The following is a 12,792-nucleotide window of genomic DNA, read 5'->3' as shown; positions in this document are numbered from 1 at the left end:
AGATTTTAGAACCTTGACCTATCACCAGTTCATGGGATGCTGATGCATCCCCATGAGGGGCATGAATTGGTAACAGCAAGGGTTCTTGAGGTACCCTTGCATTAAAATCTCTAAGAGCATCATCATAGTTGTTGTACTTCTGATAGATAGCCCCTTCTTCCCTAAGCACTTGCTTAGCACACTCATACCATGTAAAATAAATCCCAGGTTTCTTCCCTTCAAAGACCACATAGCAAGGAGGCATTCTCTGAAACCAACCAAATGTAGAACATGTAAGTGGTCTGAATGACATGCCTCAGTCGACCATTCAGTTTGAATGATGATGAACATCATCGGCAACTTGATAAAAAAATTAGCCTCAGCTGTTATTTTCCTTGTTTAGTCATTGGTGGCTACCAAGAATTGTAAGAACCAAATAAAGAGGCAAATAAACAACAGTTGCACTCACTGCCATCAGCCATCACAAGAGGATGTTGTTGCTGTGGAGTACAACTGAGCAAATAAAGAAGAAAGCACAACACTGTAAACCATCAAAACAAGAATAAGGTAGCCACCTCAAGTTTGTTTTATGTATCATAGGCCTTTAAATCCCATAGTTACCACCAGAGGCATAAACAACAAAAAAGGCAACTAGTTATCAAATAAAAAGTAGCCAACAGAGGCTACAAATAAGTTTCTTACAATACCAAGTTCAGCCCAACAGCCAAGGGCTCAAATGTTCCCAAATCCTTGCCTATTGTTAGCCACCCTCCTAGGCAAACTACACCATCAAGGTCAAGTGTCAAAAGAACAAGCAGACTGCACAAAAGGTCCTGTTGTCAAAAGAAGAGAGAGTGGGTGAGGGGGGGTGGAGGAACTATACATCTCTACAGTCAACCCCCTCCTGGCCTTCTAGCCCTTCATGTGTAGTGGAACTACACATAGTAGTTTTTGGCCAGGAAGGTCCTAAGCCAAAGGGCCCTGTGGGCATCACTCATGTTCACAAAGCCCCTGCCTTGGGCCTTGTTGTCCAGGAGGAAGGTGTAGGCAACAATAAGTGCCTCCTCACTGAAGCCAGGCATCTCCATCACAGCAAGGTACAGATTGGCATCAACATGGGCAGGTCCAGTCTCCCTAAGAGCATTGGCCACATTGTTCACAGCATCTGACATGTTAGTCAACATGAGCATCTCCTCCTCAGAGAAGTTCCCTCTCTTCCTCTTTGGGCCAGCAACTGAGGAGGTAGGAAGCAGTTCAGTGGCCTTGCTATCCCCTCCCTGTTCACTAGGAACTGTGGTGTGGGTCAAAGGAGGACCATCAGCCTTGGCACCAACACTGTCAGCCTGGTTCTGCCCTAAGGCTTCACCAGACCCAAGTGCAAACTTGCCTGTGGCCATGGCATTAGCAAAGATAGCTTCCATCTTAGTGTAGAACCTAATAGGGTAGTTAAGAAACTCTGCATCTTTAGGATGGTCCTGCAGAGTTGGGCAAATGTAGTTTAAGAAAGGCAAATGTAGGTAGTCAAGGCAAAGACGAGATCAAACTGCTACCTTGCAGTGGCCAAGGTAGTGCTCTTGCTCAAGCATGATAGCATGAGCCTGGTCATCCCAAAGAGCAGCACTAAGGTCCTTCAACTTGCTCACCCTAGCCCATTTCTGCCTCCACTTCCTCAAGTGGTTGTACACTTGAGTTGGGCTAACAACCTCCCCACAGAACTGCTTGAGGGCTTTGGCCACAGAATTCACATCTTTGTCCTTGAAAACCTTCTCAGGCCTGCTACCATCACTAACAAGGGTAGCCATCCTCCTTAGCACAAAGCTAGAGGTGGTGTTGGTCCACCTCATTGCCCTCACAGCCCCATTCCCAGCTACAGGAACAGCAACATCAATAGGGTTTGCTGCACCTGGAGCAGCACCAGCACCAGCACCAGCTGCAACAGGGGCAGCAGCACTAGCACTAGCACCAGCTACAATAAGGGCAGAACCACTATTGATGAGCTGCTCCATCACTGAAGTACCAGCAACAAACCCACCCTCAAATGCACCTGAATCCATCCTAGGACTGGCATGTAATGAAATCAACAACAGAATTAGTCAAGAACAGGCTGACAACAATATTAACAGTTGTATGAACTAACCATAGACTAACAGATCATGAAGAACAGAATGTTTCAAGAACAGAATGAATGAGGCATAAAATTGGTCTCAGCTTTGTCCACCAAATTATTACATCAGCATGACACACATGAGTTCCATAGCAGGGTACAGAAACTAAAATCAAGAACATATTACATCAACTAGTGTTTGTTCCCCTCCCTTCCCACATAGCATTGCAAATGGCATCCCTTATTTCAGCCATGTCAACAGAGTCTTGGTCCAGATGGGCTGGGGGCAGGTTGGTTGGATCAGCAGAAGTAGTGAAACCTTCCTCATCAGGAACTACTTCATCAATGCCAAAACCTAGGATCCAGTTATGCAAAATGGCATAGGCAACTACAAGCTTCACTTATGTCCTATACTTGTGGAAGGGTTTGTTGTCCAAGATCCTAAACCTGCCCTTCAGTGCACCTATAGCCCTCTCCATAGTCACTCTAAGTGATGAGTGCCTAAGGTTGTAGAGCTCCCTTGCATTGGTGGGCCTGTTCCTTGGGCCATACTCAGACAAATGGTACCTAACCCCCTTGTAGGGAGGTAGGAAACCATTTTTGCATGCATACCCAGCATCTACCAAGAACATTTTACCTACACAAGACATCTACTGTGAGAGTGTGTGTTAATAGGCCATGGAATATGTAATTAGTGTTGGTGTGCAATTACCTTCTGGCAAACTCAAGCCATCTTCCCTGGCTACAGCATCTGCCAAAACAGTTGCATCATGGGCAGAGCCCTCCTAGCCAGCCAGGACATAAGTGAATTTCAGATCACAATTCACAACTACCATCACATTTTGGGTGGGATCCTTTTTCCTACCCCTAAAAGCTTGTTGCATGCACCTAGGAACCCTTGCTAGGAAATGAGTGCCATCTATAAAGCCAATGACATCCTAAAAAGCATGGGTCAGTCATTGCAATAGGTCTAATGTAACTAATGAACCCAGGGTATACAATTACCTTAAAATATGGATTCCATGTATGGCTTCCAAGAATATTTGGGTGAGTGGTAGTGCTAGCTGGCTTTATCATTTCATTCCTAAGCTCACCCACAGCATACAACACCTGATGGAAGTGCTTATGGATAGTTTGGATGGACCTCCTAAAGGACTGGTGGACAACCCTAAATCTTTGGTTGTGCCCTACAACATGTAAAAACATGGCAACCTGCTCTTCTACTGACACCCCCTCCCTATCAGTGACAAGACTCCTCTCTCTAAAAGTTCTCACTAACTTAAAAAAAGCAACTCTCTTCATCCTAATCATAGAAATACACTCTAAATCAGTGGAATTGTATATCATTCTCAGTGTTCTCTATCTATACTGTTCATTTTCATCCCTAATCAGGGCCAGTGCTATAGGATCAGACAGTGGGGTTTCAGGTTCAGGGGTTTTCCTTTTCAGCCTAGTAGATACAAAGGTAACCATAACAACAGTCAAGGCAGCTGCCTTCCTACATAGCATGTCACAGCTCAAAGACAAATCCATCTACAAGCATGTAAAAATGTAACATGATTTCAGTTAATGAGCCCTACTAGGCATCAACATGACTGTGAAATGAATGCATGCCAACAAAAGCATGGCTGCATCTTTATGTGATGCCTCCCAGTACTATGTGGACAACATCAGCGACCAATGATGGAACAAAAAACTTAGATCAAGAACAGTAAGGTACAAGTAACACTAACAACTACATCAAACAGTTATGAACAGCAAGGTACAATACAAATCTGAAATAGATCAACAACCCTAACAGATCACGAGCCCAATAGATCAAGAACAGCAAGGTACAAGTAACCCTAATAGGAGCATGAAGCAGTTATAACAAGTATGAAACCCTAATAGATCATGAACAACAACGAACAAGAAACCCTAATAGGTTCAAGAAGCACCACAAAAAAGAAGATTAGGGGTCGATTTCACCTTGGCTCGGGGTCCAAACAACGGAGAGGAGGCAGATCTGGAAGTAGAGGATGCAGATCGGGAAAAAGACGAAGCAGATGCGGATGGAGAAGAAGAGGAACACCACTGCCATGGAGTTCCAGCAGCAGCCGGAGCGGGGAAGCGGTGAAGAAACTCGGCGCTGGTGACCTAACCCACAACCAGCCGGAGGTCGTCGCCGCCGCCACCACGCACCACAACTCACCGCTGGTCTCTCATGAGGGAGGTGGAAGAGCAAGCACCGAGTGGAAGAAGGAGAGAGTGGAGAGTGGGAACCCGTATATAAAGGCCGGCAAAATCGCCGCCATTTCGCTTCGCGCGCGGTGGCCAGAGCAGGAGCAGAGAGCGGGGACGTGTGCGAAGACATTTCCCCTTCCCGCCAGAGCCCACGCGAGCCACCCTGCCGCCGCCCAAAATCACCCACGTGCGTCGCAGACGAGCGCGGCTCGGAAGAAACGAGGGTTTCGCTCATTTCCAGAGAGCCAGGCGGAGAGGTCGAGTGTTGCTCTATGAAGCCAGGCTCCCTTGCGGGCCATCGACGACAAACATGACAACTTGCAGCCCACGGGCGCAGCCGAGCCTCTGGGCCAGGGTCGCAAATGTGCCCTCAATGCCCCTGTAGTGTCTGGCTGCCCTTTGGCTGGTGGGATCATGGCCAGGGGCTCCACCTCTAGTGTGTCAACGACCATGATAGCAGTTTGGCTCTCTAGATGGGTGTTTGGAGGGATGGAAGGGCCTTCACCATAGGGAACAATGGGCATCTTGCCAAGATCATGAGTTGGGGCCATGGTGGAGGCTCTCTTGGTGGCTTGGAAGGCACAAGGGAGAAGGAGAGCAGCTGATGGTGGAAGAAGGGAGAAGGGGAGGAGAGGTTAAAAAGAGATCATGCCAATGTTCACAACCCCTATTTTCATGAGGATTATGACTGAGGGCATGTTGTGAACATTGGGCAACGTCTCTAGAGACTAGGTCAAGTCAGATGGCTCCTAGAGGCGATCAATCGACCTACATCTGGTGGAACCAGACCAAGTGGCTTTGGCTCAGGACTCTTGTTACTCTCTTCTATGTATTCTCTAAATGGTGGCCAAGGATGCGTCCATTGGGCGGTCTCTCAACCTCCTTATGGAGCCTCCCTAGGCTAGTTTTTTGGCCCAGAGACAAGTCTAGCTATGTGCAGTCTATACTAGTGCACAAACTAACCAAAAGCAAAAGGAAGTTAAGACATGTAGATTTTAGTTATGTTAATTCAGGATTAATGATAAATTCTAACATGTCAACTCTTTTTCTAGTGGTTCATGCTCATAGAAAACTTTAAGACGCTGGCCATTTACCTTAAAAATGTTACCATCATTGTCCTGGAGCATGACAGCTCCATGTGTTGTAGCGTTGATGACAAGGAATGGTCCTTCCCACTTGCTCTTTAGTTTCCCATGGCCAAATAGCTTGACCCTTGAGTTGAACATGAGGACCTTATCTCCTGGGTTAAACTCTTTCACCTTTATCCTTTTGTCATGCCATCTCTTTGTTCTCTCCTAGTAGATTCTGGCATTATGATATGCTTTCTCTCTCCACTCCTCCAACTCAGATATTTGCATTTTTGTTTGTTCCTGTGGCTGGCAGATCCATGTTCCATTGCTTGATGGCCTAATGTGCTTTGAACTCGAATTCGATGGGTAGATGGCATGTCTTTTTCGTATACAAGTTGGTATGGTGTCATACCAATTGGTGTCTTGTATGTGGTCCTATATGCCCAAAGTGCGTCTGGCAACTTGCTTCTCCATGATGTACCCATCTTATTCATGGTCTTTTGCAGACTGTTCTTGATTTGTTTGTTTGATGTTTCTGCTTGACTGCTTGTCTGAGGATAATATAGAGTTGCAACATTATGTCTTATGCCTTGCTCCATCAAAAAGCAATGAAATTTCCTTTCGATGAAGTGGGACCCCCATCACTTATGACCAATTTTGGGGTGCCAAACCTTGGGAAGATAACCTCGTGGAACATCTTCTTTCCTGTTAGTGCATCTACATTGAGATAGGGCATTACTTCTACCCATTTGGACACATAGTCCACTGCCACCAAGATGTACTCATAGCCTTGTGACCTTGGAAAGGGTCCCATATAGTCAATGCCCCATACACCAAAGAGTTCAACTTGCAAGTTGTTGGTGAGTGGCATTTCATCGCAGGTGTTGATGTTCCCATGCTTCTGGCACCTTGCACATTTCTTGACATAATCTTTTGTATCGCTGTACATGGTTGGCTAGTAGAAACCACTTTGCCAAATCTTTGCATGTGTTCTGAATACTCCATAGTGGCCTCCATATTTTGCTCCATGACATCTTTCTATGATCTTGATTCCTTCATCCACGGGCACACACCTTCTCAGCATTCCATCATTGTAGACTCTGTAAAGATATGGCTCATCCCAAAGGTGCACTCAGTTTTCTTGGATGAGCTTTTTCTTGTCTGCTCCTGGTGGTACAAGGCCTGCAACTATGAAATTAACTATGTTCGCGTACCAGGGGTTGGAGTCCGTAACCTTGAGGAGTGTGTCGTCTCGAAGGAAATCATCAATGGGCAAATCCAGTGCATCTTTGAATTGCATTCTAGACAAATGATCGACAATAGAATTTTCTACCCCTTTTTATCTTTTATTTCAATATCAAATTCTTAGAGCAGTAGGATCCATCTTATTAAATGGGGTTTAGCATCTTTATTAGTGAGCAAGTATTTTAGAGCAGCATGATCAGTGTAAATGATTACTTTAGCTCTAACTAAGTAAGATCTAAACTTGTCTATAGCAAAAACCACAGCCAAAAGTTCTTTTTCAATTGTTGCATAATTCAATTGTGGCCCTATTAAGGTTTTGCTAGCATATGAGATTGCATGATGTTTCTTATCTTTGGTTTGTCCTAAGACAGCACCAACAACATAATCACTGACATCACACATTATCTCAAAGGGAAGTGTCCAATCAGGGGGTTGAATGACTGGAGTAGAGACAAATGCTTTTCTAAGATAGTAAAAAGCATCTAAGCACTCATCATTGAAGTCAAAGGGTGCATCTTTAGCAAGCAAGTTTGTTAAAGGATGGGCAATTTGAGAGAAATCTTTTTATAAACCGCCTTTAAAAACTAGCATGCCCAAGAAAGTTACAAACACCCTTAACATTTGTGGGAGGTGGGAGCTACTCTATGACTTCTATCTTAGCCTTATCCACCTCTATCCCATGCTCAGACACTCTATGTCCTAGCACTATACCTTTTTGAACCATGAAATGGCATTTTTCCCCATTCAGGACTTAGTGCTTTTCTTTGCATCATTGTAAGACTCAGTCTAGGTTCTCAAGACAAACATCGAAAGTTTTACCATAGATGGAGAAATCATCCATGAAAACTTCCATGATTTCTTTGATCATATCAGAGAAGATGGACATCATGCACCTTTGAAAAGAAGCAGGGGCATTGCATAGACCAAAAGACATTCGTCGATATGCATATGTCCCATAGGGGCATGTGAAAGTGGTCTTACTTTGATCGTCGACATGGATAGGGATTTGATGATAGCCCGAATACCCATCAAGGAAACAGAAGAAAGAATGCTTTGCAAGCCATTTCTACATCTCATCGATGGAAGGCAACGGGAAGTGATCTTTCTTTGTAGCCTTGTTAAGTTTTTGGTAATCTATACACATCCTCCATCTCATGATGGTTCATTGAGGGATTAACTCGTTCTTATCATTTCTAACGACCGTCATGCCTCCCTTCTTAGGCAGAACTTGCATGGGACTAACCCACTTGATATTGGGGACATGGTAGATTATACCCACATGCAAGAGTTTTAGGACCTCTTTCTTCACTACCTCTCTAATCGCATTGTTTAGCCTCCATTGAGGCTCCCTAGAAGGTGTGGCACTAGGCTCGATAGAGATGCGATGTGTGCAAAGAGTGGGACTAATCCCTTTGAGATCTTAAAGAGAATAGCCTAAGATAGACTGATGCTTTTCTAGAATGGTGAGGAGTTTGAAGGTCTCCTCCGCAGAGAGTTTGTCACTAATGATTACGGGGGCCTCACGATCTCCCTTGAGAAAAGCATACTTAAGTCCAAAAGGAAGGGGTTTGAGTTCTATTGGAGGCTTTGATGGGCGCTCAGATTTCTCCAAGTCTAAGGGTTCTTCTAACTTAGACTCTTCTTGGATGAAATATTTAGAATCTTTCTTCTAGATTAGGATGAGAAGACTCTAGAAGAGATGTAGCCATCACTTCCTCCATTGAATCAGGCTCTGTCATAGAACTGACCAATTTATAAGAGTACAAGTACAATGGCAGCCCGCAAGCGGTCGCACTATCATACTTGAACCCATATAAACCCGGTAGTCCATCGAGTACCACGACGGGTCTCGATAAATGATTTACAACAAGCAAGATCGTACAGGATTCAACATACATGCCACATATTACATAAAGTTCACAGATATATTTCATCATCAGAGTACGAATAAAAGTTATTACAAACCAAGTTTGATAAATAAAGCGGAAGCAAATAAGTTCGAAAATAAAGTTTCCAACATAGTTTGATACAGTGCCAAGTCGGATCACGGTCCACAAAAGCAAGGATAGGAATTAATAAAGAAGCCTGCCCAAGGCTTACTCCTCATCCATAGTGGGATAGAAGCAACTCTTGCAATAACCATGATACATAGTGCCATCTGCAATAATGGGAAAATAAACCCTGAGTATGAGAAGGTACTCAGCTAGACTTACCCATCATGAACTAGAAATAAAATAACTCCAAGGATTATGCAAGGCTGTATAAGTGGATGTAACTTGACAACAGTTTACGTAAAAGGCAACTGACCCATTATACAATTATGATTCCTTTATCAAGTTAATTATAACTATCCATTTCTAGATTAGCAACTATCATATGCCAAACATGTGGTATATCATTTAGAAGCATACAATAGTAACCATAGCAGGTATTGTAATTCCATATTCATTCGAACCATCATGTTTCATAACATAGTTACTACGATGTTGGAGCTAGTCAAGTTTCTCACTATCCGGGAGAGACGGCGATTCGAATCGATTTCAACCAGCTGGGAATTTATTCCTAACACAAACCCAGGTCTACCAGCCATGATAGCCTTAGGTCACCTTTGGTACAACTCAGGTACACATTTCGTGGGTCCATACCACACCGCACAATCTGGAACACCAGATGCTAGGATGCTTAGGCCAAGCCTGCCCTTAGGCTCAGTCTGATCGTTCCCCGAAAGGAGCGCACAACAGAATGGGTCCTGACCTGAGTTGAATTACTCGGCTTCATGGTCGGAATGAGTTATCCGGCTAGCTAAGTGAGAGGCATGCGTTCAATCTTGTCAGAAGTTCCAACAACGGTACGGTCCTTGATTGACATAGACGAGGATAGATCCACACCCAAGACCTCCATGTCTTGTTGCTTCTCTATCGACCTCCCGTCCAGTCTTGATTTACTTTTACCTCATGGTTCTGTTCCATGATGGCAGATATAGCCAACCGTGCTCCAGTATCCACCTATATCTCGTAGGTGATAGGACATCACCCGACTTCTACCGGTCTAAGCATGGCTAAGCATATATTCGATCCTGGACCTATACCGGTTAAATGTGTAATATCTGGACAAGGAATTTATGTGCATCAAGTGGTTCCATTCAACTCTTATAACCTAATGCATCAATCATAAGTACTTAAGTAAACAATTGTAAATTACTGGGAGACTTATAATGCTCTGGGGCTTGCCTCATAGAAAGGAAGTAGGGCGGTGGTCAGGACACTCCGGAAGCTCTTCAGGGTTCTGCTTCACGCCTTTGGGAGCTGCGGCTTGTGGATTCTCCTGCTGGTCCCCTTCCTCTGCTTCTTCGAATTCCAACAACGTGATCTCTTCCTCCAATCCTAGATGCATGAATGTGGCATAAGTATTACAAATGCATATATGTTAACAAGTGCATCATGTTTATTGAGTAGGTGCATATCTCTTCTCGATTATTAATTAACTACTTCTACAATGCATCGACTATGCCACAAAATGGTAGTTACTTGTTTTACTCATAATTGGAGTTCTACTAATCCAAATACAGTGATCCTGGACTTTCTAGAAAGATTATCAAATTCTCTACAACTTTGTTATTAACCATTTTTATAGTACACATCATTTTCAATATGCAACTCATCAAACTCCAGAATCAGTCCGGAAACTATTCAATATGCAATAAAAAGTAACAATACTTCTACTTCATGTAATCATTCAAAATTTGACAACATAAAACCTACCAACAGTTTAAGCATACCAAATACATTTAAGGTAATATAAGGGTGAAGCCCAAACTATTTATTTAAATGCCTTTATTATTTTATTTAGATATCTAGGTTAAATAATAAATATATACCAGATGTACTTCATAAATTCTCAAAAATTTATAGTGCCTTACTAATGCTATCAAAGGACTACTATAAAAATTTCATGTCATTTTACCTAGTAGAACATCCTATACGAAAATGATAAGTCAGCAAGGCTTAAAATAGCATAAATGGAAAACCCTATTGAAAAGTGTCAAGCAATAGATTTCCTATTTTTTTAGCATCCATATACTACTAGGATTACCTCCAAAAATTTTCATTAATTTTGGATTTATAAATAATTTATGAAAATTTACACAAGGATTAACCATTCATAAAAGAAAAATCTATAACTACAAATCTACACATGCACTGGTCCTCAAATTTTTACCAGAGTTCATATATGCTAAGACTAGCTGACCACAAAAATTTCATAATTTTTGGAGCATAGGAACTCTAGATATAAAATAAACAAATTTGAATGCATTCAAAAGCACATTTCAAATCCCTATTTAAATCTCCAAAATTTTCTACTGTAAATGGCAAGGACATATTTTTCCTAAATACTACACTTCCTAAGGAACACTAACAAATTTATTTCACAAATTTTGAAGCTACCAAACTGAAGATACAAAATTTACAAAACATATGAAATCTGCATTCAAAATGAACTGGCTTTAATACATGGAGTCGCTGACACGCGGGACCCACTGGTCAGTTGACCCCATCGGTCAGCGAGACAAAATAGAGCCGGCGGCGCTACTCTACGGACGCGGCTAGAGCTCGCCGACGGCGAACCTGCCGGCGGTAACATCTTCACGGCGTGACCTACTCGACCTAGCGCATCTAATGAGCCACTTGGCCGGCCCTATCGTCGACGTGAGTGACGACGGCGGCGGCAATGGCGGAGCGGCGAGGCGGGACCATGGTGGTACGCCGATGGAGGCCACAGCGAAGCACAAAAGGGCGCGGATGAGCTTCCCAGGGCTTAGGCGAACCTATCACGCAAGGTTGCACGGTCTACGGTGGAGGGAGGTGCCCCAGCCACGGTGACAGGCATGGCAGGGATGCTCCGACAAGCTAGCGCACGGCGCTGCTGCTTACCAGGTGCGGTCAGCGAGCAAGTGCGGGCGCGGTGAGTCACTGGAGGTCAGGTGGAGGTGTTGTAGTGGAAGAGAAACGACAAGGGCGAGCCGGTGTTGGCTAAGGCGATGGCGGAGCTGCTCGGTGCTGCGGGAGCTCGGCGGCTATGCGCGAGGATAAAGGAGGAGCAGAGGAAATGCAAAAGGGAGTGCGGAAGGGGTCAGGCGGGCGCTGGTGGTGTTAAGGCCACGCTCTGGCGTGTCACTGCCACGACGGGCAGAACGCCAGCGACGCGCGGCCATTTCCCGCGCCACGCGGTGGCCACGGCCTGAACCGGTCGGCCACTGAAGATTGCGATTCAGTTCGTTCAGTCCAGCGAGGAGCAGCCTGACAGCGTGTTTTTGAGTCGACCAAACTCCTAATCCATGGACTTCTAGCCAAAACTTCCTAAACCAAAGTTGAAGACCGAAGTACCAGCTACAATTCTTGTTCAAAGAACTAGTTCTAACTCGCAACAGAAATGGAGTAAAATCACCCCAAACATCGGCTGTCAGTCAGTCAAGGTTCATGACTTAGCAAAATTTTGCTAAGTGTTGCAAATGTTGATTTCTCTTATTTTTGTGATCCAAATTCACACATGTTAGGAGCTGAATCAGTCAAAGACCCAAAAATAAAAGTTGTTCCTTATGTCAAACACTACAACTTTGCTTTAGTGATCTCCTCCATGCAAGGTCTCTAACACCTAGTTCAAACTTGGTCAAACAAGCTACATTCAAATGATGATACATACCCAAACTATGACATAATGACCAAATTAGCCCTAGCCCTAAATACCAAAGTTGTTCATGATGATATTCTAAACATGTTTAAGCTATTTGCAAGGTCACACAATCATCTACATGTTTACACTCATGATCATATGCATAGACACATGGAGACATGAAATAATAAGGATGTTGCATATGTTTCAATCGAATGTTTCAAAGGTCAAAGCTTGCATATGAATGCTTTATGATCATGATCATGCTATGCGAGTCAAGTTATGCAAGGCTAACACCAAGGTGTTACAAAGGGTTTGATTTTATCTTGGAATTTGAAGAGTTGGTTAGCGGAATCAAGAGGCTGAAATTCTTCCTGAGATGACCCTTAAGGCTCCCCTCACAATACCCATCAAGGAGTTTCATGAGCAGATGCCCAATTAACAAGTCAAACTCCTCTATATTAAAGATAAAGAAATTCAAGAGGACGTTGATCTTGTTAA

The 12,792-nt window shown here is 43.8% G+C and overlaps 1 protein-coding gene across 1 annotated transcript; it reads right to left on the bottom strand.

Moving 5' to 3' along the window:
• Positions 1-685: 685 nt before the first annotated feature.
• On the bottom strand, positions 686-4,163 carry LOC136511011 (uncharacterized). The gene is made up of 6 exons (XM_066505261.1): positions 4,071-4,163; positions 3,554-3,616; positions 2,796-2,868; positions 2,303-2,438; positions 1,530-2,040; positions 686-1,454 (listed from the first exon to the last, which is right to left on the bottom strand). The coding sequence occupies exons 1-6, from the start codon at positions 4,161-4,163 to the stop codon at positions 915-917; spliced, it is 1,416 nt and encodes a 471-aa protein (XP_066361358.1). The 3' UTR covers positions 686-914.
• Positions 4,164-12,792: the final 8,629 nt, after the last annotated feature.

This window comes from Miscanthus floridulus, chromosome 16, assembly GCF_019320115.1.
Source record: "Miscanthus floridulus cultivar M001 chromosome 16, ASM1932011v1, whole genome shotgun sequence".
Taxonomy (NCBI): Eukaryota; Viridiplantae; Streptophyta; class Magnoliopsida; order Poales; family Poaceae; genus Miscanthus; species Miscanthus floridulus.
The sequence above is the reverse complement of the archived record's forward strand: the minus strand, read 5'-3'. Positions and strand labels throughout refer to the sequence as shown.